The 13,186-nt window shown below is 45.8% G+C and overlaps 1 protein-coding gene across 1 annotated transcript in view; it reads right to left on the bottom strand.

The window, feature by feature from the left end:
* The window catches only part of OGA (O-GlcNAcase), a 621,684-nt gene that overhangs the window by 397,670 nt on the left and 210,828 nt on the right, over positions 1-13,186 (bottom strand). The window contains 1 exon segment of the mRNA XM_078643616.1: positions 6,757-6,915. Coding sequence (XP_078499742.1) covers positions 6,757-6,915 — 159 coding nt within the window.

Genomic DNA, 13,186 nt, shown 5'->3' with positions numbered 1-13,186 from the left:
GCGACGACAACGACTGCTTCCTTCCTGGTTCCACTCCAGTCACTGGCTAGTGACTGTGAACATTGTCCCCTCTGCTTTCAGGTCTTCAGCATCTCTGATCCACCCTTGGATCACACCGGACATCTTCTTCCTGGCCGCCTGCAGCATCTTTTCTTTCAGGCTCCATAGACTTCAACGCAGAAACCCGACACGACTTCGCACCTATGCACCCGCAGCCCGTGGGTGAGGTAACAAGAGCATTTCGGTGCTCAAGGGTAGAGTGACTCTCCTAGTGTCTAGATTCACAGTTGTTTTAGTCCTAACCAGTCAGGATTGTCCGTACTCACCTTTTTCTTTAACTGTACTGTCCATAGACGTTGTTACGCATCTCGCGTGTGAGTTCACACTCTGCACACGCGTCCCGTGGGCCTCCTATTACTTACCTAAGGTTAGGATAGTGTAGTCCCAATGATCCTACAGCCTCGGGACAGCTCCATTCTTTCTATCGATTTCCTTATACCATTTACTTAGTATATGGTTTGCCGTGCCCCTAGGGCACCATTGTAATTTTGTGCAACTTATCGTATTTTGAGATTGTCATGTGCTTAGCCCTCTGATCTCATAAAGAGTTCAGAGGTGTTTGTTATTAATAAATATATTGTTTATTTTCATAACAACCTGTGTGGTGTCCTTTCATCTGGTATTCAAGGGGTTATATTGTGGTAAAACAGCTGGCTTCACATGCCAAAAGAGTTTAGCCTAAGACTGCTTTGTCCATGCTACCATTAGGATAGCTGGTCTATAAGGTTGACTTACAACCAATCACCATAAGGGTTGTTTGGACTGATACAAGGTGATCACTAGAGCTAGTGAGCATCATATATCAGGCCAACTTCTCACACCTACTGCTATGTTATTTTAGTTACCGAGACTCCCATTCCGACGACGGGGAATGATGCAAAAGCATGGGAATCTATGAAAGTTCCAATACTGGGGTAAATAGGTATCGACCCACCACTGGTTAACTTTTTAGCTGTTTTACACCAGGATCTTTTAGCGTCAGTCAGGGTTACTCGGGAGGAAAGATGCACTAGCCACTTTAGTTCAAAGAGGGGCGTCAGGCAAGAATGTATCCTGGCCCCCCTCCTTTTTACTATATACATTACTGCCTTAGAGAAGTCTCTGGGTGTGGCCACCCTGGATGTCCTGCGTATAGGAGAATCTATTATCCTCGGTTCTCCTATACGCGGATGATGCAGTTCTATAGGCACGCACTGGCCTTGGTCTCCAGAGGCTGCTGGACGACTTTGGGGACTTTATGGAGTCCTTGGATCTGAAAGTTAATATTAACAAGTTGCATGTCATGGTGGCAGGGGTCCGCAGTAGGAACCCGAAGTTAAAATCCTTTTTCTGTAATGGCGCGGAGGTGACTAAGGTCCCGGTTTTTACATATCTCGGGGTACTCTTTGACGAAAAGGGAACCTGGGGACCACAACAGAAGCTTAAAAGCAATACTGTAGCTAGGTCTACCTCAGCACTCATGAATTTTGCTAGACCAATGGAGGCAATATTAATGTATAAATCCAAATGTTTGGCCATTGCTACTTACGGTGCATCTCTATGGGGCTATACATCTCAGGATAAGATTCAAGTGGCGGAAAATACGTTTTTAAGATCACTCCTAGCAGTCCCTCAGTCGACCCCAACCTATTCTTTACACACAGAATTAGGTCTAGGTTACATTACAGATCAGTTAAAAGTTGCCCCACTGATCTGTTGGCTAAAGACTTGGTTAAACGAAGAAATCACCTTGAACCACCTGATCCTAAGTGATTGTGTATCCATGGACAAGGCAAATAGAGTCCCATGGCTGGTGTACGTTAGAGCGATGTTCACCAAGCTAGGGCGCCCCGAGATTTACACATCACCAGAATGTATTAAAAGAGAGGATGTAAGCTGGATAAAGAACAATTTCCTGAATATGTTAGAAATGGAACGGGATGTGCAGGAGTTAAAGAAACCGTGTGTTAAAGCTAATTATGTATTATTAACTACCCCTTCACTGTAACCATATCTAAAAATTGTAACTAGACCATTCCATCGCCAGCTTTTGATTAGATTTCGTTTTAACCTAATTCACCGAACCCTAGGCGTTTTTCCTATATGAGGTAAACCAGAAAATTCTATCCCATGCCACTGTGATAATTTTTTCACACAAGACACGATGCACTTTGTTATGTTTTGGGAGTATTATTCTGAGATCCGGAGAACATTTTTAGCGCCAATCCTGAGAGAGGCGGGTTTTTCACAAGTCCGGCCCGCTCTGATCTATTTGCAGTTGTTAAGTAGCACTCGCGACATTTACTGTGTTGCTAGTTTTTTGGTGGCTGCTACTCGGTCAATAACAAAAGATTAGCCGCCCTCAAAATCCCTGCCTGACTTTTAGCTGTTTTAGGTGTTTTTTTAAATTGATGATGTATATCTTGGCCCTACTGTATATTTTATAATTGATTGAAAGCACGGATTGGATAAATATGATATGGAATGTTTTTATAAATGTTTTTACCTTGTCTTTTATGATTTTAAGTAATCGAATAAAGTGTTTTGACTGACTGACATTATAAACTGAAAGTTGTAGATTTTTATATTATATACTGCTCTTTTAATGTCCTGAAATATCCAGTCTGGAGATGGGAAATGATTCACAAGAACTGTCTCAAAGAAAGCCTTCTGCCCTCTTGATGACACACATGAATGACTCCCAGGAAAGGACACAATGGAAGCATGAGTGGGAGAGAGGTGTTGCCTTTCCTTGCTAGGAAGCCACACAGGTGTTTGCGAAAAAGGGGAGCTTTGGGAAAGGAAGCCGCCTTTGAATGGCAATGGGAGAGGGGCTGCTCTAATATTTAGGCAGATAGTCATCCTCTTTCCAAAGTGCCAGCCTAACAATTGTCAAACTGTTTTTTTCAGGGGAGGGTAGTCCCCCTGGTAGACACACCTCGGGATTGGGACAAGGAGCTCTGCATGCTGAGAGAGGGATTCTGCCCTGTTGAAAGTGGGCAGAAAGGACTCTTGTGGGATAGCTAGATGCCCCACTACATAGTAAGTAGTCATGAAGAACCTGGTTTCCCAATGAATAGTGACCATGAATTCCCCTGTGGACATTTTCTTGGCATTAAAAGTGTGCCCCGGTGCTCGGATCTTGTGGACTGGAGAAGAGGACCATAGATTGACTAACCTGCTGCACCAAGGATCCAGCAAAAAGGCTACATGGAAATTTGACTGCACCTACTGTAAACTGGGGCTAACAAAGGAAAGGACTGTGTATGCAGTATCATGTTCATGTAGGAGTCGCCTCTTGAGCCCAGCCACAGAAAAGAGACTGCAAGGCTCAGTTGGCGGGCCTGTCCGCAGCACAGCGCGACCAAATTCGAGGTAGCCTGTCTGGCGACTTAGTAGCCAAAATCTCTGGATCGTTGCTCCTCGCCGCTGGGCAGCCTAAAGGATCATGTCCCAGTGTTCCCAAGGTTGCACCACAGTCTGCTGGACCAGGGAAAGTCACCAGAGTGCCGCTAAGTCACCCTGTGATAGAAGGTGGTTCTGACACTATGGGTTGCCCGGATTTTTCGCTTTTTGAGCACCTAATTGTTGAGCTTTTACTGTGGGGGAGCCTCATTAGTTGGGACTCACCCACAGTGAACTCCGGATAAAAGAGACTGCATGGGGATTTTACTGGTGTCCCCCTGGCTTGACCAAGGGACACCGGGCTGTTTACATGCAGACACAGGTGTACATGTGTGTGCACATGTGTAAGGGTTGCGCAGGGGAGATTCCTAGTGTGCAGGAGCAGCTACAGAGTGAATGGTGTGGCAGGACTCATGCAGAATTGGATGGTGACATGCAATAGGCTTTATGCACTGGGAAGGAACAAGCCAAGGAAAGTCAGTGTGTTTTACTGTTTTTCACTTAATTATTCCCCTACGAGTAGGTGGAGCCCATGGGCTAGATTAGCTTTACTAAGGCCTACAAATTCCAGACACGCACTAAAGTCCACTGTGGCGGATGCGAGAGGAAGTATTTTGCAGAGTCCAAAGTAATATTTGTACTGCTTTTGGGTCATCCAGAAATGTCGAATTTCTCGGAGTCTGTAATGACCAGGGCCTGGCTGAGGGCTGACCTCAGCAGGATGGATTGATAACCTTTCTTCCACAAGCTAAGGCTTCCTCTCCACGAAGAGAAGATGGGTGAGCTACAGGTTCATCCATCAGCAGCTATCACTGGGTGCCAGGCACCAGCTGCACCAAGGAGTGAAGGCAGTGAGGGAGGGGGGGGGGGGGGGCTTTTTCAGAGACCATGTGGCCAGAGACCCTGGACAACGCCGTTTTGAACAAACCCAGAAGCTGTACAAGAAGGAGGGAGCAGGGGCAGGGAAGTGATGTGTCGCTGTTTGATAGGACAGCGAGAGACTTCCTGCCAGCCCCATACTAAACTTTTAAAAAGTGCTTGCACAGGAAGAGAAGCTCTCTCTGGGGTGTGGTCTGCTGAGGCAGAAGATGCAGGAGCCTGGCAATGGGCAGTTGGAAGGAGGAACTCCCTGACTGCCCCTCAGGGCCCTGAACCACGCCAGGAGAAGAGTCCAGGACAAGTGCACAGAAGCAGGGGCCTCTGCACAAGCAGAAGAGAGGCGCAGTGAGACAGCCGAAAGGCTGGCGCAGAAAACCAGTGAAGGCAGCTCCCTGCTGAATACCCCCTCTGCGACAACCTTTTCTATGGGAAGACAGGCGGGAAAAATTAGAACAGCCTTATGGTGTCCCCATCTCTGCCAACCACACCCCTCAGGTGGGGAGGTGAGGTGAAGCCCACTTTTCAGTGCCCACCATCTTGCAGATGGCAGTCACCTTCCAATCAGTGTTCGGGATTGTGCCCACTCCCCCATGTGGGGGAGGGGTGAGCACACCAAGGGTGCAGTCACCCTAGGGTCAGTAGCCCATTAGCTACTGACATGGACACCCCTAAAATGCCCAATAAATACAGTATTTAGGGGGCAGCCCTGAACCCAGTAGGCAGATTCCCGCAACCTATAAAGAAGACGCACAGCAGAGGAGACTGCAGAGAAGTACTGACTTGGCCCAAGCCCTAATTGCCCATATGCAGTTTTCCAGAGATCCAGCGCCAGGAGTCGCCTTGTCTTGCAGCCAGCGACATCCAGGACTGACTGCCTTGAACTAAGACTGGATCTCCTGTGTACAGCAGCTCTGCTCTAAAGAATCACCAAAGAAAAACTCTGGAGCTGCTGAAGACAAAGAAACACAAAGCCTGGAACCACCACTGCGCCTGTCGCCTATGGCTCGAGTGGGCTTACCGGTCCCCCAGCACTACAGAGTCCATGTCCACTGCGGGTTGACCCCCCCCCCCCCCACCTCATCCCCTGCCCCACCCCCCCAACCTCAAGTGGCCCGGTAAGATGAAATCCGACCTCGAAAGACACCCCTGCATCCAGCTGCCCTGGAACCTGCAGAAGAGGACCGGAGGTGCACCTACTTCCCCGAGCCCTTCAACTTACCTGTCTAGCTGTTGTTTTTTTCCCCGGAAGACTTCCTGGACCAAGCCTGAAGCTAAAATACAAAACCGGCAACTCCCATTGAAAACATGGCACCATACGCCAAATCAGCACTCTGCACCTGGCCGCCACTGTGCCGTTGTGGGTGCACCTTGTGAGCTACCTTGGATCCCCCTTTGCCCCGAGCAAAACCCTAGGAGCTTTGCTCCCACATCCAAGTGGCGTGCCCGTGAGCAGCCACCAACCCGAGTGCAGCCGAGGGTGCTCTTTGAGTCCATCCTTGATCCTGGGGGGAACTCTGGTTCTAACCCCAGAAACTAAACTCCCAAGACCGATTAATTCACCTTTATGATAACCTGATTTTCTTCTATAGGACTACACTGACTGTTTTTTCTGTGGAAAAAGTTTCAAGTGTGGAGTTGAAAATTGTATGAAAACCTAAGAAACTGTGTTTTGCGAAAAACAGTTTTACTTACCTTTTATCCAGGAAATGCCCCTGCGTGATATATAGGCATATCATAATGAGTAGAAAAAGTAATCCTGAAAAGGTAATCTTGAAAATTAATCCAAAAGTAATTACATCTGTATTTGCACGTTTTTACAAACCTGTAAGAAAAGTCATTATTCATCCAGCTTGCTTTTTAACAATCTGTCTAGAAAAGTACCATCATAATTAAATGTACCAAGTCCTGCTTGGTGCTATGAATAAAATACAATAAATTAATATTTTTGGTACAAACAATTGGCCTGGGTTCAGTCTTTGAGTGTGACTTCTTGCCTTACTGTACAATAAATGCTTAATACAACCATCTGATAAAGACTTACTGCCCGCCCACACTACCATAAATGGAGAGTAAGGTATTATCTACTTTTACATCTGTACGCCTTGTTGGATCCACTGCATTCTGTGCACACTATACCTTAATTTGATATAGTATATACAGAGCCAGCTTTCTACAACTAGTAGACATAGAAAGGGGCTGGGAGAAGAAAGATGGATTCTTTCAGAAACATTAGTAAGTCTACTTATCTGTTGTGCCACAATTTCTCTAATAGACTAATCAATTTAGTGCATATGCACCAATGTTCTTATAAAAAGTTAATCATTTAACAATTATTCAAATGTATTTGACATTAGTACAGTTTACTAAAAAAGAGTTGAACTGACAAGTGCTAGACTCAGAAAACTAAGGACACTGCAGGAAAAATAAACTTACTGCTGTATTGATGGGATACCCCAAACTCTTGGAGCCAGTCTGTAAGTGCCAACTTCAAGGCCATCTGAGGGCTATACAAAATATCAGTTTCAATATCTTCATCACTCCCTTCATTTTCTAATTTAATTTGAATCGATACAGTAGAGTCTTCTGTGTCAGCTAAATAAAAAAAAATACAACAATCTTAAAAAAACTTACAATAAACACAGTCAAATAGATGCCAAAGCCACAACAAGCATTTGCAATGCAATAGGTCTCGCATTAGGAAAGTTTGAGCTATTGGTATTGTAAGGGACACATTTTATGTGTTGGTTTTGAAAATAGTGAAATTAATAGCTTTGTTATTTACAATGCCAATAGTTTTAACTTTCGCAAATGTGGCACCTATAGCATTTGTAATGCAATATGTGTTGTATTTACGTGACTTAGATGTCTTGATATTACAAATAACAATGGCTTTTAATTTTTTTAAAATAATTAATACTTAAATAAAAGTTATTGTAATTTATAATGGCAATAGCTTAAACTTTTGTAAATAACTTTTGTGAAGATTATGTTTAGTGTATTTTATTGTGACGAAAATCCAAGAACAGAAGTGAAATATTAACATCTTTTTGTGACATTTGTAATAAAGCTTGAAACATTGAGAGAACATATTTGAACCAGTTGTTGTTGAATGGTTGCACAGATTGAGGTTGTGGTGGCGATGATTGATGTTGTGGTGGCGACGATTGATGTTGTGGTGGAGACGATTGATGTTGTGGTGGAGACGATTGATGTTGTGGTGGAGACGATTGATGTTGTGGTGGAGACGATTGATGTTGTGGTGGAGACGATTGATGTTGTGGTGGAGACGATTGATGTTGTGGTGGCGACGATTGATGTTGTGGTGGCGACGATCGATGTTGTGGTGGCGACGATCGATGTTGTGTTGGCACATAGTGATGCTGTGGTGATGCTAATGAGTGATGCTGTGGTGATGCTAATGAGTGAGGGCGATAGATAGAGTGAGTGCGATAGATAGAGTGAGTGCGATAGATAGAGTGAGTGCGATAGATAGAGTGAGTGCGATAGATAGATAGAGTGAGTGCGATAGAGTGCGATAGATAGAGGGAGGAGGGAGGGAGGACGATAGATAGAGTGCGGGCGACGGAGAGCGACAGATAGAGAGAGTGCGGGCGACGGAGAGAGTGCGGGCGACGGAGAGAGTGCGGGCGACGGAGAGAGTGCGGGCGACGGAGAGAGTGCGGGCGACGGAGAGAGTGCGGGCGACGGAGAGAGTGCGGGCGACGGAGAGAGTGCGGGCGACGGAGAGAGTGCGGGCGACGGAGAGAGTGCGGGCGACGGAGAGAGTGCGGGCGACGGAGAGAGTGCGGGCGACGGAGAGAGTGTGGTTCACTTGCAAACTGTAGCTGTGGCCTACATGCACCGTAATGGGTGCCAACTCTATACAGAGTGCTGGCTAGTCATGTAATATAGAGGTAAACAGTGTGCCCTCTGCACAGACTTAACAAGCAACAATTTGCTCAAATGTGTTCACTGAGCCCTTCCTTAAAAGTACTAGATGTGTTGTTTATGCAATCTGTAAGCCCTTTGTATAAAAAAGCTACATGTGGTTGTGCTATTTTTGTGCAAGAATTTGCAAGCACCTTTTGCACTGGATGCTAATTGAGTACTTTTGTTTGCAGTTTGAGGCTCAGTGACCACAATAGGTGCGAACTCCATGCACAGTGCTGGCTTCAGCATATACTGTAAAGGTGAATAGTATGCCTTCTGTACAGACTTGACATGCAACAATTTGCACAAAAGTGCTAGCTAAGGCCTTTGCTAATATTGCTAGATGTGTTTTTTGCGCAATGTGTAAGCCCTTTGTAAAAAAAGCAACATATGGTTGTGCTATTTCTGTGCAACATGTTGCAGGCAACTTTTGTGCAAGGTGCTGATTGAGCATTTTGTTTTGCAGTTAATGCTCATTCGAGGTGGTTTGTGGGCATTGCTTATTAGCAGGTAGGTTATGTATGAAGCATTGGAGATGCTGCTTTTGATGTATGTACAACAAGTAGCGGTGTGGCATTCCTCTGCAAACGCCCCGCACAAATCCTAACAAGGCTGTAAAGGACTGAGTTTAGGTGTAGTTAGTCAATGGAGGGGTGGTGCTAGGTTAGACTACCATTGCTATGCTAGCGTAGGACGTTAGTGATAGGTATGGCCTTATTGGACGGGCTGCTTGTGTGCGGTTGAGATTTCTAGATGGCTAAAACAGAGTATTTGCTGTCTGTGAGGACATGGTTTGTTGGTGAGTAGACTACAGTTTACAAAGGAATATGACGGTGAGAGGGGGGGGGTGACTAAGACAGTTGTAGGGTTGCTGCAGGTCAAAAGGAATGGAGGAGCGCCGGCTTAGTGATTGGCAAATGAAAAAGTATGCTGTTAAAAATTGAGAACTTACAGCAGAGGCACTAACACTATGAAAGTTTAAGCTCCAACCCTGTGCTACTAGTGCTGTAACTAAAGTCCACCCCGGCCCCCTCCCTATGTTATGTGCTTGTACAGGCACCCGTTTAAAGTTTATACTGCAGCAGAATGAAATTGTGCTGGGCAACGCTTTGCAAGTTTGTTCTTTCCCTAAAAATAAGGTGGTTTCTAGCATGGCTATTAACTATTTATTATTGTTTTGGGTAAGAGTATTTTTTGCTCGCGTCTAGTATGTTTAAATTTTAATAGTAGCATTATACTTTTGTGACTGGCTGGGGATTGGCTCGGTTTTGAACCTGGCTGTGTTTTGGATCGTTTTTCAGCCTAAGATTGTGCTCATGATTTCTTAAACTATCCGTAACTGGTCGTGCAATAGGTGTGCTTTAGATTAAGTCTGAGTATTGTTCTTGTATAATGCATAACTCCCAAAAAAACAGAACAACAGCAAAAGCTATTATATATAATGACATATATATGAAATGTAATTAAAACTAAACAGTCGCTATGAAGAAAAAAAGACAGACGCCATATTACAACAGCATACTGATATACGGTCAAATTTCTTATCTGCTTATTACTGAAGCGCACATGGCGCTAGTGACATAGCCACCGATTCTATTATTAACAGTTCTTGTACTACAAAGCATAAGGCTTAAATGTTTAACAACAAAGCACGAAACACAAACGTAGCGCCAGGCGCCAGCTAAAAACATGCACTTATCCCCCATGGAGGTTAATTAACAACTCACAGCAGATGCTAAAAAGCAATAAATAAGAAATGCGTTACTTACCTGTAACTGCAGTTATCCAGTATTGGTATCTTTCATAGATTCACATGCCTGAATCATTCCCCGTCGTCGGGGTGGGAGTCAACGGTATATAAAAACAGTAATGTCATAAAGACATATAAATACTAATAGGCCAGAGGCCTCACATTAGTAACCTATCCAAGTCCTTTTGTAAAAAGGACCAAACTTTGGCCAGGAGCCAATCAGCTACTACCACCCTCTAGAACCTTCCTGGAAGGAGCCCTAGTCCCTCAGATTTTCGTAAGCACAGTGCTAAGTAGTACCTACTGAGAGAACTAAGGTGAGCCCTTCCAGGGGAGGTGGGTGGGTTGCATGTGAATCTATGAAAGATACCAATACTGGATAACTGCAGTTACAGGTAAGTAACGCATTTCTTATCCAGTATTATGGGTATCTTTAATAGATTCACATGCCTGAATCAGAGTAGCAAGCAATAGGCAGCACATTTCGCATAATATAGCATGTAAGACACTTGATAACTTATCAATAGTGCAAAGCAATAAACTGCAAACAGTAGCAGGATAAGAAATGTGCAATTAGGTAATAGGAAAGGTGGGATGAAAGGAAGAAGGCTCACCTCTAATGAAATAGATGACGGAGCACCGCCTGACCCACTGCTGCCTCCTTCATAAGTTCTGAATCCAAGCAGTAGTGCTTGGTGAACGTATGTGGTGTCTTCCATGTGGCCGCTCTGCAAATGTCGACAATGGGCACCCCCGAAAAGAGCGCCATGGAGGTGGAAACGCTCTAGTGGAATGAGCCCGAACCTTGGAGGGCAGAGGATGACACGCCTGCAGAAGGCAATGGCCGCAGAGATCCATCTTGAAATGCTCTGCTTTGACAGTGGTAGGCCCTTCCTGGGCCTGCTGAAGGCAATAAACAATTGGTTGGACTTGCTAAATTGTTCCGTTCTATGAATGTAGAATTTTAGACATCTTTTCAGATCTTAGGAATGTAGAGATCTCTCCGCTGATGAAGATGGATTCGGGAAGAAGGATCTCAGGACAATAGGTTAGTTTAGATGAAACGTAGACGGAACCTTTGGTATGAATTTGGGGTTAGTCCGTAGAATGACCCTGTCCTGTTTGAACTGAAGAAACGGGTCTTGAATGGAGAACGCCTGCAGTTCACTTAATCTTCTTGCCGACGTGAGAGCCAGCAAAAGAGCTGTTTTCCATGACAAGTATTTGAGATCTGCTTTATGCATTGGCTCAAAGGGGTGTTTCATCAATTGAGCCAAGACCACATTGAGTTGCCATGTAGGTGGTAAAGGTTTTATTGGAGGGTAAGTCCTGGATAAGCCTTTCAGAAACTGCTTGACCAGTCTATTGGACCATAGGGAAATTCCAGACGAAGAGCGCCTGAACCGAGATATGGCGGCCAGGTGGACCTTGATTGAGGCATGGGCCAATCCAGAGTTGGCCAGGTGAAGCAGGTAAGGCAGAAGTTGAGCCGGAGATGACGAGAATGGGTGCAGGTTGTTAGCTTTACACCACAAACCGAATCTCTTCCACTTAAGGGAATACGATTTGATGGTACTGTCCGCCCGGGCCCAGGCTAAGGCAACTCTGCAGTCCTGAGGAATATCTAAGTCCTGGAACTCTCTGAACTCAGGAGCCCAGCCAATAATCTGAGAGATGTCGGATCTGGATGTTGGACTTGCCCCTGGTTCATAGTGAGGAGATGCGGGTAAGGCCTGAATGGAATCGGAGGCTCCAGTGACAGAATGTGTAGTTCTGTAAACCAGTGTTGGCGCGGCCACGCTGGGGCTATCAGGATCAGGGTGCAACGCTCCGCTTTCAGTTTCCGGATGACCCTGGGGATCAGGGGAAATGGAGGAAAAGCGTAAGCAAAGACGTTGCACCATGCCATCGAAAATGCATCCCCGAGAGATCCTTTCTGGGGATGCCAACTTGCATAATGTTGGCATTTTGCATTGATCTTCGTCGCAAATAGATCCAGTTGAGGTCTGCCCCATCGGGAGAACACTGTGTCGAGAGCATGTTGGTCGAGCTCCCACTCGTGACCAATGGAGCGTTGCCTGCTTAGTGAGTCCGCCAGGGTGTTGTCCGCTCCTGGGACATACTCCGCTCTCAGCGAAATGTTGTGTTGGAGTAGCCACTCCCAAATTCACTGTGATTCTTGAGATAATGTCATAAATCGAGTTCCCCCTTGCTTGTTTAAATAGTGCATTGTGGTGGTGTTGTCCGTCCTCACAAGCACTGGGCAGTTCCAGATCCGAGGCAGGAATGCTCGAAGTGCCAGGTATACTACCCTCAGCTCTAGCAGGTTGATGTGGAGCTGTTTTTCTGCTAGCGACCTCTGACCATCAATTTGAAGTTCCTGCAGGAACGCACCCCATCCTTCCAATGATGCATCCGTTGTTATCACGTGTGGGGAGATTGGAAGTAAGAATGGAAGGCCCTGGTTTAGGTTTTTCGTTTGAAGCCACCAGTGCAGGGCCTTCACCATGAACGGAGTGATCCTGATCAGATCGTCGAAGGATCCCGTACACTGGATCCACTGAGAGGATAACGCCTCCTGTAAGGGACGCATACGGAGGCGGCAGTGTGGTATTAGGAGGATATTGGAGGACATCATTCCTAGTAATGACTTGAAGAGTCGCACCTTGATGGTCTTCTTGACCTGAATGTGGGCTGCAAGAGACCTCAGTTTGCCCTGACGCTCTTCTGACGGGAAGGCCTTCTCCTGATACGTGTCCAGAGTTGCTCCCAGGAAAGTGAGGCGTTGAGAGGGCTGCAATACTGACTTTTCCTGGTTGAGCGTAAGCCCAAGGCTCTCGAAGAGCTGAAGACAAGCGTTGGAAGATCCTCTTACGCCTTCTAGAGTAGGAGACTTGATGAGCCAATCGTCCAGGTAAGGGAATACCTGGTGAGGGTGCTGTCGAAGGTACACTGCCACTGGAGACAGGCATTTTGTAAAGATGCGTGGCGCCGACTTTAGGCCAAATGGTAACACTCTGAATTGGTAGTGTCTGCCCGCCACTACAAACCTTAGGTATTGGCCGTGACTTTTGTGGATGAGTATGTGAAAATAGGCGTCCTGGAGGTCTAAGGACACCATGAAATCTTTGGAATTGAGTAGTTGTAACACCTCCTGAATGGATACCATACGGAACGAGTGTT

This window comes from Lissotriton helveticus, chromosome 5_1 (assembly GCF_964261635.1).
Source record: "Lissotriton helveticus chromosome 5_1, aLisHel1.1, whole genome shotgun sequence".
NCBI classification, from domain to species: domain Eukaryota; kingdom Metazoa; phylum Chordata; class Amphibia; order Caudata; family Salamandridae; genus Lissotriton; species Lissotriton helveticus.
The sequence above is the reverse complement of the archived record's forward strand: the minus strand, read 5'-3'. Positions and strand labels throughout refer to the sequence as shown.